Source organism: Macrotis lagotis, chromosome X (genome assembly GCF_037893015.1).
Source record: "Macrotis lagotis isolate mMagLag1 chromosome X, bilby.v1.9.chrom.fasta, whole genome shotgun sequence".
Lineage (NCBI taxonomy): Eukaryota > Metazoa > Chordata > Mammalia > Peramelemorphia > Peramelidae > Macrotis > Macrotis lagotis.
In genome coordinates, this window is record NC_133666.1 from 582,745,359 (window position 1) to 582,758,759 (window position 13,401).

General features: G+C 37.2%; 1 protein-coding gene across 1 annotated transcript in view; it reads right to left on the minus strand.

The window, feature by feature from the left end:
• The window catches only part of SNTB1 (syntrophin beta 1), a 320,793-nt gene that overhangs the window by 132,869 nt on the left and 174,523 nt on the right, over positions 1-13,401 (minus strand). The window contains exon 3 of the mRNA XM_074201491.1: positions 3,770-3,977. Coding sequence (XP_074057592.1) covers positions 3,770-3,977 — 208 coding nt within the window. The remainder of the gene's footprint in view (positions 1-3,769; positions 3,978-13,401) is intronic.

The following is a 13,401-nucleotide window of genomic DNA, read 5'->3' on the forward strand; positions in this document are numbered from 1 at the left end:
TAGTAGTGCCAACCCAGAGTCCTCAGCCAAGCGATTTGGCCCAGGAACTAGTACTATAAAGTGTTATGTATGGTTAAATCTATTGAAAACTGAGATAAGAATGTTTTTGTTATCAAAATCCACACATCAGAAAATAATTTGATTTTTATTGTTTGAAGTAATAACTGCTTTGCTGCTACATCCTACATGGGACCTTTTCTTTTCTTTTAATTTGTTTTTAATTTATGGAATAAAGAAAGCATTTCCATAAAATGATATAATAATAATAATTAATAATAATAATAAAGGCTATATGTGAAACTGCAAATATATTATGTAAAACTTGCTATTCCTTTTAAACACATAATAAAGTTATCATGTAGATTTCTTTTTCCTTCCTTCCTCCATCCTTATGGCTATTACTAGGCACAAATTGGCATATAGATAATATATATATGTAAAATTATTCCATACATATTTCTATTTATCAGTTCTTTCTCTGAATGCAGATAGCATCTTTCTTCCTGGCCTTTGTAGCTAATTTGAATATTTGTAATAGTCAAAATGACTTATTTACTTATAGTCACTCTTAAAATAATGTCTCTCCCATTCTATTCATCTGCCATATTGATCTTCCTAAAGTTCAAGTCTGACAGTAAGCAATGCTTTCTTGGTTCTGTTCATTTTGTTCATCATTTCATGCAAGTCTTTCATGGTTTCTAAGATCAATGAGATCATCATTTCTGATAGTACAGTGGTATTCCAATACAATCACATGCCATAAATTGTTCAGTAATTTCCCAAATGATGGGCATACCTGCAATTTCCAGTTCTTTGACACCACAAAGGGAATGGTTATGAACATTTTATAACACATCTAGATCCTGCACTCTGAGAACCATGATTTCTATCTGAAGCTAAAACTTTCCATGTGTATTCTTCAGCATTAGTTCCTTGAGAGTAGGAACTATTTTACTATCCTTTATCTATCTCTATCTATCTAGTGTATGCTTTGTATACACTAAGTATTTAGTAAACACTTCATTCCTTCATGTGCTAAGCAGTGTGGAATTTTGAAAGGCAAACCTTATCCCCGCCCCCTCCCAAGACTCTATTGCTTAAATGCAGCAGAGACAATATGTAAGTAAGAATGTACCAAAAAAATTCTATATAGGATAAATTGTAGATTACCTCAGCAGGGAAACACAAAGATTAAGGAGGGTAGAAAAAGGCTTCATGCAGAAGATGGGACTTTAGCTATACTATGAAGGAAGCCAGGGAAACTTAGAGGAAGCAATGAGCAGGGAGAGAGTTCCAGGCATGGGGAGACCACTAATGAAAATGTTCAGGTATGGAGTGTTTTGTTGGAGAAATGGTAAGGAGTTTAGTTTCACAGGAATGCAGACTATATGGTCCTACACTTAACAAACATGTAGGTCTTATACTAGAATATAAAAAGTCGGGAAATGTAGGAAGGGTGCAGGTTAGGATGTGCTTTAAATGTAAAAACAGGATTTTTTATTTGATCTTGGAGGAATTTTATTGAATAGGGAGGTGGCATGGTCAGACTTGTACTTTAGGAAGATCATTATGACAGATCAAGGATGGGAATGAGGAGAGACTTGAGGCAGGAAGATCAATCAGCAAGACATTGCTGAGGTGAGCTGGAGTATTTATGTGTCAGGAGAGAAAAGGACATATCAAAGGTAGAAACAACAGAATTGGCAGTTGATTGGATGTTGGGAGTGAGAGAGTAAGGAGTTGAGGATCACACTAAGGTTGGGAACTTGGGTGAATGAAGTTCCAAATCAGAAAGCCATAAAAGTTATTTGAAGGGCAATCAGGTGGATCTTGACCTAGATGTGTTCTATTTGATTGTAGGGAACAAGGTTTGAGTCAATGTATCAAAATTATAATAAAGTATTTTCTGGCTTAATATTAAGAGCAAAAAAACAAAAAACAAACGAACAACTCCAAACCTTACTAACTTAACGAGAGTTATCAAAAATGGAATAGGCTATTCCTGGAGATAGAGGATTCTCTCTCCCGAAAAATTCAAAGTGATGTCTGAGGTTACTTAGTGGGTATAGTATAGAGAGTCTTCTTGCTCAGGGTTAGATTATACTAGGTAACCCCTAGGTTCTTTCCTGGCCTAAGACTTTATAATCTCATGATTCTGCAGCATTAAAATTCTGCTCTCAAACAGATCAACTAAGAAATGAGAAAAACCTAAGATGTTGAAGTAATAATATAATTTCTTTTGATTATGACTACTCCACAACCAACCCTATCCAATGCCTTTCTATTGTTTTGAATCCAGTGGGGAAGTGGGGTGATGCCAATCCATGCTATTCTCATTGACTATGAACTTTGGAACCAAATACTCAGTTAAGAGTCAGTATGAACAAAGAACAATGGGGAAAACACATTTCACAGATTGCTGTTTTCTAGTGTCATTTCAAATGTGGTCAGGCAGATCCTTCTCAGATCACACAATTTAGTGTCTCTAAGAACCTAACACGCTGTAACTGTGACGCTCACTATTCCTTTTTAGAGTCTATTACACTGTGAGTGACAGCAAGGTCAGGTTGCCCTAAAAAAACCTAGTGTTCTTTTGAAAACAAGATCAGGTCCAAAAAAACAGTAAACTAGCTCAGGAAGAATTTTGAAGACTCATACCTTTGAACTGAGGGTCGGGGTTAACTATCACCAGATGGACTCCCTTATTACTTGTATAGCAAGAAATTTGAGGGTACCTAGGGCTTGCATTAATATAAAAGAGTGGGAAGAGCCTGGATTTGAATGCAGAGAACTTGAGTCCAAATTTTAATTCATGTGACTTACTGTTTGTGTGATCTTTATCTCTCTTGGACTCAGTTTCCCCACTTATGAAAATCGAAAATTGAAGTAGATAAAGAGTCTAAAGACCCTTGCAGCTCTAACTGTATGATTCCATGGGTCTCACACTGACAGGACTGGAAATAATAGTGATTATGATCATAAAGAAGTCAACGTGTATAATGGACACAAATATGCTGGAGTCATGAAGATCTGGGTTCAATTGTTGCCTTTGAAATTACTGTTTGTATGACTTTTTCTGATGGAGGTATAAACTATCAATGAAACATCTCAAAGGCAAGTAGTAAGTTGTTTTTCAGTTGTAGGGTCCTACTCTTTGTAATCCCATTTGGGGTTTTCTTAGCAAAGATACTGGAACAGTTTGTCATTTCCTTCTCCAGTTAATTTATGGATGAGAAACAGGGTCAAGTGACTTGCCCAGGGTCATAAAGCTTATGTGTCTGAAGTCAGATTTGAACTCAGAAAGATGAGTGTTCTTGAGTCCAGAAGCAGTGCTCTATCAACTGCACCATCTAGCTGTCCCAAGTAGCAAATAAGAAAGTGTAAACTCTTTAAGAGTAGGGATTGCGGTTTAGATTTATTTTTATTTGTCTTTATAGTCTCGGAAATTAACACAGGCACAAAATAGTTAAACAGCCCTTATTGAAATTAATTGAATTTAAACAGTCCTTTTTTGTTCTAGATCTATGATCCCATAAATCTCACTCTAACAAGCTTGAAAGTGATGATGATGATGATGATGATGATGATGATGATGATGGTAGTCATTGTATGTTTTGGGGATTTAAAGAGTCCCCCTACAAAGAAATTATCTCAAGGTTAATCGAGAGTTTGCTATAAGGAAATTGACTTTAGAAGCTGCAAAAAGTGAAGATGAGTTTGGGGACATGAATGCCTCAGGCAACAGAATATCACAAAACATTTTCCATACCTTTTCTGCAAGCCAACCTAGATGTCTGATTTCTCGACTTCCAGGGATGCCACTTTTCCCCAGCTGCTCTTTGACCTCTGCGATGACCTTCGTAAGTAGGTCACTAGTGTTGGCATGGATGGCATTGAACCAAGCCTGAGCTGTGGCTGAGTCTTTGCTCCGCAGGATGACAGTGTGCTTAGCATCAGGTGAATGGATTTCGAGATGTCTGCAGAAGTGAAGGGGAAACCATTAGGACCTTTCTAGGCAACTCTAATCTCCAGAGATCAAGTCTTCCTACTTTGTCCACACAAGCTTAAGCTTATTCTTTCTATGATATCACCTATTAGTCTCCTTAATGATTCCAATTTTGCTTAGACTTTTTGTTGAAAAACAGTTCTGTAAAAAAAAAAAGCTTGATTTTTTCCAACTCTCAGTTTAATAAGCATTTTTTTAAAATGCCTGTTAAATAGGGAATACCATGCTAAGGAGTGGCAATACAAAAACTAAGATTAAAACAGTCCCTGTCCTCTTGAATTGCCTGGATTTATCAAGGTTTATAAACCAGTAACTGATTAATTTTGTTCTACATTCTTGTTCAAAATAAGAGGTTTTGAGTTTCTGTTGAGACAACATAGTTGAAGACAAGAAGTAATAGCCTGGACTATATTGCCACAAACTCAATCCCACTGCTCAGTTAGTGATAACCAATGGTATTATTTTAGGATCAAAGGAAAACTATCTGCCCAACTTTGTGAGTCCCGGCTATGAGATCCATGGAACTTTATCCAGCTTTTGATCATTTGCCAAATGTGGTTGAGGTCAGCATCTGAGGTTAGGAAAGGGCTAAGGATAGGAAAAATATGCAGGGATGGTGGTAAAATTCCCTTTGAGATCTCAAAGTTCTGTGAAGAAAGGTTGAGGTTTAAGGAGTGAAAGGAGTGGCAATCCAGTATAAGAATAGGTTGTTAGGCAGGTAGTTCTCAGTATATGCAAACACTCAGCACAATAGGTCATTCATACATTTATTCGACTAATATTGATCAAGCTTGACTCTATATTAACAATAATAGTAGCTGATATTTATATAATGCTTTAAGGTTTACAAAGTGCTTTACATACATTAACTCATTTGATTCCCCAGCAACCTTGTGAGGGTGCCATGATACCAGACCTTCTCTCCATCAAGGAGCTCCAAATATAGCAAAATATGTTTGAGGGTTGGGAAGTAGGTCAAGGTGGGCAGGTTGGGAAAAGGGGAGGCACTTAGCCTTACCCTCTTTGGCAAACAGATACATGTGGAATGATAGCATTTTAGAACTGGGTGGTACTAATGATGTCATCTAGTACAATTTTCCTTTAAATACAGAAGAATCCCCTCTACAGTTACAGAGGCAGATCTCTCCAGGGATCTGATTCAGGAGTGCAATTTGCAATTCTGCTAGGCAAAATTGCAATTAATTTTCCCATCCAAGCTCTAAAATTCATATCTAAGCTAAAATGGATTAAGTGGCTCTTGGGGGGTATCTATAGGTGAGAGGGAGAATTTAATAAAAAAAAATTAACATATATATATATGTATATATATATATATGTATATATATATATATGGCACTTTAAGGTTATTTGATCTTCATAACAATCCTAAGAAGAAGGTGCTATTGTGACACCATTTTCAGATGAAGAAACTGAGGCAGAGATCAAATGACTTGTTCAGGTACACACAGTAAAGCACTATTTGAACTCAAATCTTCATAACTCCAACCCCAGGGCTTCCTCCACTGTGGCATCAGCTAGTTTTTTTTTAATTAAGATAAGGAAATAGTCCTTGCTGGAAAACCTAAAACAAAAACAAACAAGCAAACAAAAAAAGAATGGTCCTTGCTGGAAAACGTAAAAAAAAAAAAATGGTCCTTGCTGGAAAACTTAAAAAAAAAGGGGGGGGGGGCAGCTAGGTGGCGCAGTGGATAAAGCACCGGCCCTGGAGTCAGGAGTACCTGTGTCCAAATCCAGTCTCAGACACTTAATAATTACCTAGCTGTGTGGCCTTGGGCAAGCCACTTAACCCCATTTGCCTTGCAAAAAAAAAAAAACCTAAAAAAAGAAAAAAGAATGGTCCTTGCAAGATGAGGAAATAAAATTAGCTTAAATGACCAGCATTTTACATAATGATGTACTATAGGGTTCAAGTATAGCTAGATGGTACAGTGGATAGATTGTTGGACTTGAAGTCATGATGACTCCTCTTCCTGAGTTCAAATGTGGTCTCAGATACTTTCTGTGTGATCCTGGGCAAATCACTTAATATTGTTTGCCTTAGTTTGCCCTTCTGTAAAACGAACTGGAGGAGAAAATTGCCAACTACCCATTATTTTTGCCAAGAAATGAGATCACAAAGACTTAGACACAACTAAAAAAATGAGTAAACCAATAGGATTCAAAGGAGTGATTGTTCCTTGAGGGTTGGAGTGATCAGATGAAGCTTCCTCTAGGATATAGGAAATTAATTGAACCTTATAGATAATTTCTGCCTGAAAGGAAGACTTCATGGAAGAAGTGATCTTGGAGATGTATCCTGAAGATAACCAAAGGTAAATAGGGATGTATATTCTGGGAAAAAAGGAAGCAGAGATGACAAAATGCAGAATGTATATGGAGGATACTATCCATATCAGTGAATGGTTTTTCTTTAGACAATTTCAGATAGATTCAAAATACAGGAGATGGCATAACTAAAGATCTGGGAGTTGCCTTAGTGAAGTGAAAAAACAAGAAGCAAGTGGGCATACTAAGGCAATGGCTCACAGAGTCTTCGAGGACTGAGAAATTGAAATGGGAAGACAACAGTCTTGAAAGAAGCATTTATTAATAATTAAGCAAAAGAAGTTATTTTGGTATTCTAATTCTAGATGAAACTGATTATGAAAACTAGCATGTTATGTAGAAACCAAGAAGTATAGCTTTCCTAGATTAGATTTTAGAAATTTGAGGAAATCTTTTGTTCTTGTATTTCTGGGTTGTTCTTTATAACAAGGGCACCATTGCAATAAAATCTAGGAAGGAGATAGAAAAGAAGGTGACAACCCTGGGGTAAAGAGGGGCAGAAACAAATAGGGAAAGATGAAGTTACAAGGAAGCCATCAAAGGACTTGGGAACAAACAGAAAGGCATGGTAATGGGAGAGGAGGAAGAAATTTTAGGGGTTATCTTGTCTATGAATTTATATTCAGCTGTGGAGATACTTGATAATAGCTGACATTTTTCTAGTGCCAATGGTGGCACTAGTTACCATTGATTTTACAAGACTACAGTCTTGATTGATCTTCATGACAACCTTGTGAGATAGATGCTATAAGATATTATTACACCCCTTTTATAGATAAGGAAACAGATAATCAGAGGTTCTAAAGGGTCAAGCAGTTTTAACATGTCTAAGGTCACATTCGAATTCAGGTCTTCCTGCTCACCAAGTGTTGGTTATTTTATTCATTCTTCCACTTAGCTACCTCTAACGATAATATATGTTAAACAAAAATTAAAATGCTGACTCTTGTTCCTCCACATTTCAAAGTCTTAACCCTCAAGTTCCTAGTTTGCATTCTGTTTTTCTCTTGAGTCTTTTTTTTTCCTTATCTGCCTAAAACACTTCATTTTCCCTGATGAGCTAGATACCAAAAAGACCATTCTCTGCCCTTTTATTTTCTCTCCTAGCATGAAGAGTACTTTATTCTTAACGTGTGGCTATTTGTTGGTTGCCTGTGGCAGAAGCATAGGCATGACACAATCTCTACAGTTCACTAGCACAGTTCCCTTGTGCTCCATATGGCTGAAATGGGAAGATAAGTTGTTATTGATGGCTACCCTAATTACTCCTACTGCTAATTAGCTAATTGCTTGCTATGCCTCTTGTGGCAATCCAGTATCATATGCTAGCAAAGAGCACTGCTGCAAACTCTTGGTCATTGTACCAGAGAATTTATAGTGCGAAGGGGGTATTCGAGATAATTTAATTCAATGCTTTCCTATTAGAGATAAGAAACTGAGTCCAAAAAGGATGTTAGGCTCATAGATTCAGATCTGGAAGGGAATTTAGATGTCATTGAGTCCAATCTTCTCATTTTAGAAATGAAGACCCCTGAAGCCCAGAGGGAAGTGAGATGACTTGCCCAATGTCTCAGAGACTAAGTGGCACAGTTATTCTTTGACATCAGGTCTTCTGACTCCAAAGTCAGTCCTTCTTCCAATATTCCATACTGCCTCTTCAAAGTGGTTTCAAATGGTAACCCAGTTAATTAAAAAGCTGGTATTTGAACCTTTTTCTTAGTCTAAAATTCTTTCTATTAGACAGTGTTGTCTCTATCTAATAAATGTATCTTGAATGAAAGGGAAAAAGTAACTACCTAGTTTCTGAACCTATAAAATCTATGAGATTGCTCATGGCAGAATATAAGAAATAGATGTCCTATGAAGCAAGACATGTTTAAATTAAAGAAAGGACAATCTTCCAGACTATTAAGGTTTGTTAATGAGACGTAGCATGGTGCACTGTGTAGAGGACTGGCCTTAGAATCAGAAAGACCTAGATTTAAACTTGTCCTCTGACACAAAGTAAATATATAATTTTAGGAAGGCCACTTAATCTCTCATTATATCAGCCAAGTTTCAAAAGAAGTCCCAATCTGTACTTGTGGAAGGAGTTTCCAACCAGAGAATTCTTTTGCTTTTGAAATCACAGGTTCTCACTACAGTTTGTTAAATAGCAAAAAAAGATTGCTGCCTTTTGGAATATTGAAATTATATTCAAATTTTCCTTATGGGGAGAATAATTCAAATCCCAAAGGCCATTGGCATGGGTCTCTTCACTGGTGGAGATCAATACCTCGCATCTGTGTGATGGGCTGGGGTGGAGTTGAAGAGAAAAGAGATTTAATCTCTTAACTTTCTTTGGCTCTCTTCAGCTTCTGCTGCCATTATTGTATATCCGTCATTTTCAGAGGACTAATGACAACTCTTGACTTGCTTGTAAAACGGATATAAGCGAGGCAGAATTTCACAAGGTCATCACCTCACTCTCACTTCCCTCTTCATCAAAATCCAGTGGAAAGATAAAAGTCAGGACTACTGGTGATAACCCAGGCTTTATAACACCTTGACTGATTCTGGCTTGCAAACTCCACTTCAGGTTGCTTAGGGGGAATAAGACATTGAGAAGAAGCTGACATGAGAGAATCTACAAGTCTCCTTCATGTCCCCAGTCTCAATTTACTACATTAGAAACTTTGAGGAATTTCCCCGTGAACAAGATCTAGACTCTGTCTTTCTTGATTCAGCTGACTTATCTCATCCCAATAGAAGGTCTCTTTTACTCTGTATTACAAAGAATGTAATCTATGTATATTTTTCTCTGATCTTTGATTTGCTATCAACTTTTTAAATTGCTTTCTTTCCTACTTTCTATGAATAAGTTAATTTTGAAAATTGATATTTGGTGGGAAAGGATTCAAGCCTGGCTCTCCTTTCCCCATTAATGAAGAGTGACCAGAAGTTTACCTTGAAGCCTACATCCCCTTAGATCAGGTTTGTCCAACCCTTGGCCAATGGGCTGCATGCGGCCCACAAAGCCCATTCACATGGCATTATTACATTTTATTATTATACTAATTGGTAATATGGGTTATATTAAGGTCATAAATATTAAATTCTATAGTAACACTTGATAAATTTTTGTTTGACAATGCAGCCCAGAAGAGCTAAAAGGTTCTTCTAGATGAATTATATTTAAAGGAGACAAATGTAATTCTAGTTCAGAATTCCCTTTCTTAGAGGTCTCTCATCTCTACCTCCTGTTTCCCCGCTTGAAAGGAATTTAAACTTTCCCTTAAAGAAGGGTATGAGAAGAAGAGGCTAGAGAATAGCTTCTGTCTCCCTTGAAGTGACTCAATGACACCCCCATGATGCTATATCTGGGGGGATTATCCTTCCTATTGTTTATGTATATGTGTTTATTCACGTGTATCCTTATATGAATATTCATACACAGATACATTATATATGCACACATATGCATATACACAGATGTATTTATAAAATGTATGCATGCATAGGCACGTGTGTGTGTGTGTGTGTGTGTGTGTGTGTGTGTGTACTGCAGATGAAGGGCTAACTGACTTTTGTGGTTTCCTCATCTAGCAATTTCCTGTACCAATGAAGTCACTGTGGCTTCCCTTTAAAATTACCTTGAATTTATTTTTCATGATTTTTTTCTATGTTTATGTATGTACATGTTGTCTCTCACATTAGAATATCCCTAGGGATAAGGAATGTTTCATTTTCATCTCTATATATATCCAATATATGTCTGGCACAATATATAATAGGCACATTAACAAATTCTTAATGATTGATGAAATGCTGCAGGTGCCACCCCTTAAGGAGGCATAAGCATGTACTCACAGACCTCAATTCTAAAACGTTCTATGAATATCAAAGGGCTGTATAGCTCTGCAAAGATAAGTGGATAAAGCCTAATGGGCCACCAAGCAGTGTTCTAAAGGGCAGTAGCTTCCTGCTTTTCCCCTCCCTGCTGACCTAGTACAAAAAATCTACAGGTGACCTCAAAATCCCATGTCCTTGTCCTTGGAGGTCATCTTACCCTGGTAGTAATGATCAAGAAATGATGCCAGATGTCCTACTTAGTCCCTGGTTACTTCCCCTCTGAATTTCAAAACAACAACTTTGCAAATCACCTGAAGATTAGAAATCCCCATAAGATCGGTGTTCATTAACACTTGAAACTTACCCTGCATTGTGAGCAATTCAGGCTGTAAGCTACTTTACAAATGAACTTGGATTTTAAAGAAAAAATTATTTAGAAAAAGGAATGTCTCTAGAGAAGGTTTTTTAAAAAATGATAATTAGCATTTTCTGTAGGAAATCTGCAAAACAAGGATCTTCACTAAACCTCTAGAGGTTCTATTGATGAAACAGAGAAGACTACTTTGGGCAGCACTTAACATTACATACAGAGATATGAGACACATGCCTCTTTTTCTCTGTTATTCAAAGAACTGGGGAAGGAACCTGTGGCTGGAATCACTACGTTTTCTTTCTGGAAGTTCTTGCTGCAGCCAGGATGAGTTTTGAAACCCAGACTAGATAGCTATATTGGTTCAATTCATTTTTCACATTAACTCATGCTAGCAGAGATTTGAAATATGTAAATACTTTATTTGCTCTATTTCCCTTTTAAGGCATTTTAGCTAGACTTTGGATCATTCAGCATTAATGGGAAAAGAAGGGCCAGATGTGTGTGTGTGTGTGTGTGTGTGTGTGTGTGTATGTATGTATGTATATCTTCTGCTTGACTGTCTTCCCACAAAATATCATTTTCACCATGAACGTAATTCATAGCAGGTAGCAAAGAAAATGAATTTTTAAAAAGAGATAGCAAAGAAAACATAATAATCATAAATACAGTAAGGGGATATAATGTAATGAATAGTAAGGTAGGCCTGGAGTCAGGAAGATAAGAGTTTAGCCTTATTTCTTATCATGTGTAAGTTATGATTATTGATATTTTTAAGAGCTGGAAGGAATCATAGAGATCATTTAAATATCTAAAAATAACTCCTTTAGTTATTTAATTAAAAAAATTACTGTGTAATAATTATGAGAAGCATAGGGCCACAAGTGTAGAAGCAACACTTGTTACCTTTCCTGAAAGAGCTCTTATTCTAATAGGGGAAGAAAAGAGGTAGATAGGATAATGGAGGGGTACTTGAGCACTGAAAGTTTCAGAGACAGAATCAAAGAAGAGTAGACTGATACACCCTAGCTAGGGATAATGACAGAGCTGGTTTGATCGTGGTTCTTGGTTTCAGAATTAGAGGGATCTAGAAGAAAAGATGGGGAAGGGAGTTCATGAAGATGTTATGGAGGGGCAGCTAGGTGGCGCAGAAGATAGAGCACCAGCCCTGGAGTCAGGAGGACCTGAGTTCAAATGTGGCCTCAGACACCTAATAACTACCTAGCTGTGTGACCTTGGGCAAGCCATTTAACTCCACTGCCTTGCAAAAACCTAAAAAAAAAAAGATGCTATGGAGAAGATGGATAGCTAAGTGTCTAGGGGCTACACTTGACCAAGGCAATTCAGATCTTGGAAGCTACAGGGTTCCAAGGTCTATCCTGTTCTTGAGCTCAAGATACTTCCAGTTGGGCAGGGTATCTGTGCCATTCACATATAATAACTCCTCCCTGGCCAACAATTTCCTAACCCTAAATGCCTTTATTCTTCTCCCAGAAGCCTTACTGGGTCGCCCCCACCCACCCAGGGCAGTGGATTCATCACTTTTCAGGCAGCTGGTTTTGGTGTGGGGAGAGGGTCACATGGCAAATTAGTGGCCTTAAGTTTAGTCTTTCCTTTCAACTTCCTTTAAAGATGAAACTACTACAGCAACTAGGTGGCACAGTGAATAGAGCACTGGCCTTTGAGTCAGGAGTACCTAAGTTCAAATCCGACCTCAGACACTTAATAATTACCTAGCTGTGTGGCCTTGGGCAAGTCACTTATAACCTCATTGACTTGAAAAATCTAAGCTCCCCCCCCCCAAATGATGAAACTACTGAGGCCCACAGAAATAAAGTGACTTACTGGAGGTCTTTAATGTCTCAATGTGCCCCAGCTAACTCGCTAAGACTAAAAGTCTTATGAAGACATGTTGATGATATATTATGCAGAAACAATCATATACCATATCTTGTTGAGTTGATCTCCAATTGATGGACACTTCTTTAGTTTCCAATTTTTTGCTACTACAAAAGGAGCTGCTCTAAATATTTTTGTATATATGGATAATTTTCCTCTTCCTTTGATCTTTTTGGGGAAATAGATAGTAAGTAATTTATTAATCTGTAACATTCAGCACTCAAAAAAGTATGTATGACATAATTTGCTTTATTTTACATTTTCTCCATCACTTTTTTTTAAATGAAACAATAAATTAAGCCCTGCTTTGTAATGAAAAAAAAAATCATATTGTTGGAAGAATTTTTAACATCAGGAATAAAAAATTTAATAAATTTCATGGTACTGTCTTATTTGTATGCCTCATCAAGATAAAATTGACGCCAGCAGAACAGAAGAGGGCTAATATTAATAGTTTCATTCAATGCCCGATAACAGGGGAATAAACTGTCAAGCAAACACATTTTTTCCAGGCTTGTCTTCAAGGTTACTTACATAATTTAGAAGTCAGTCATAGAGTATTAAAGATAGAAGGGTCCCTAGAGATCACTAAGAGATGGAGAGTTCACCTAGTCCAATCCTCTTTTGCAGTTGATGAAAACTATGCTAGTTTAAAGCCAAAGAACACATAGGGATTGGCAGCAGAGTGCGAAGAAAATCCAGCTCTCCTTGAGTCCAAGTCTAGTCCTCTTTCGCAATTTCTTGTTTGTGGGATTTTTTTTGTTTTTGCCATTATCCATGGTTGTTATGGATACAAAGTTTATCTATTTGCCTTGTTGGACTATGTCAGATCCAAGAGTAGTTTTGGGTAAGATGGATATAGTCTACACTCAACACTAGGTACATACTACACATTGAAGGGCAGCTAGGTGGTATAGGGAGGTGAGCAGATCTGGAGTTAGTAAGACCT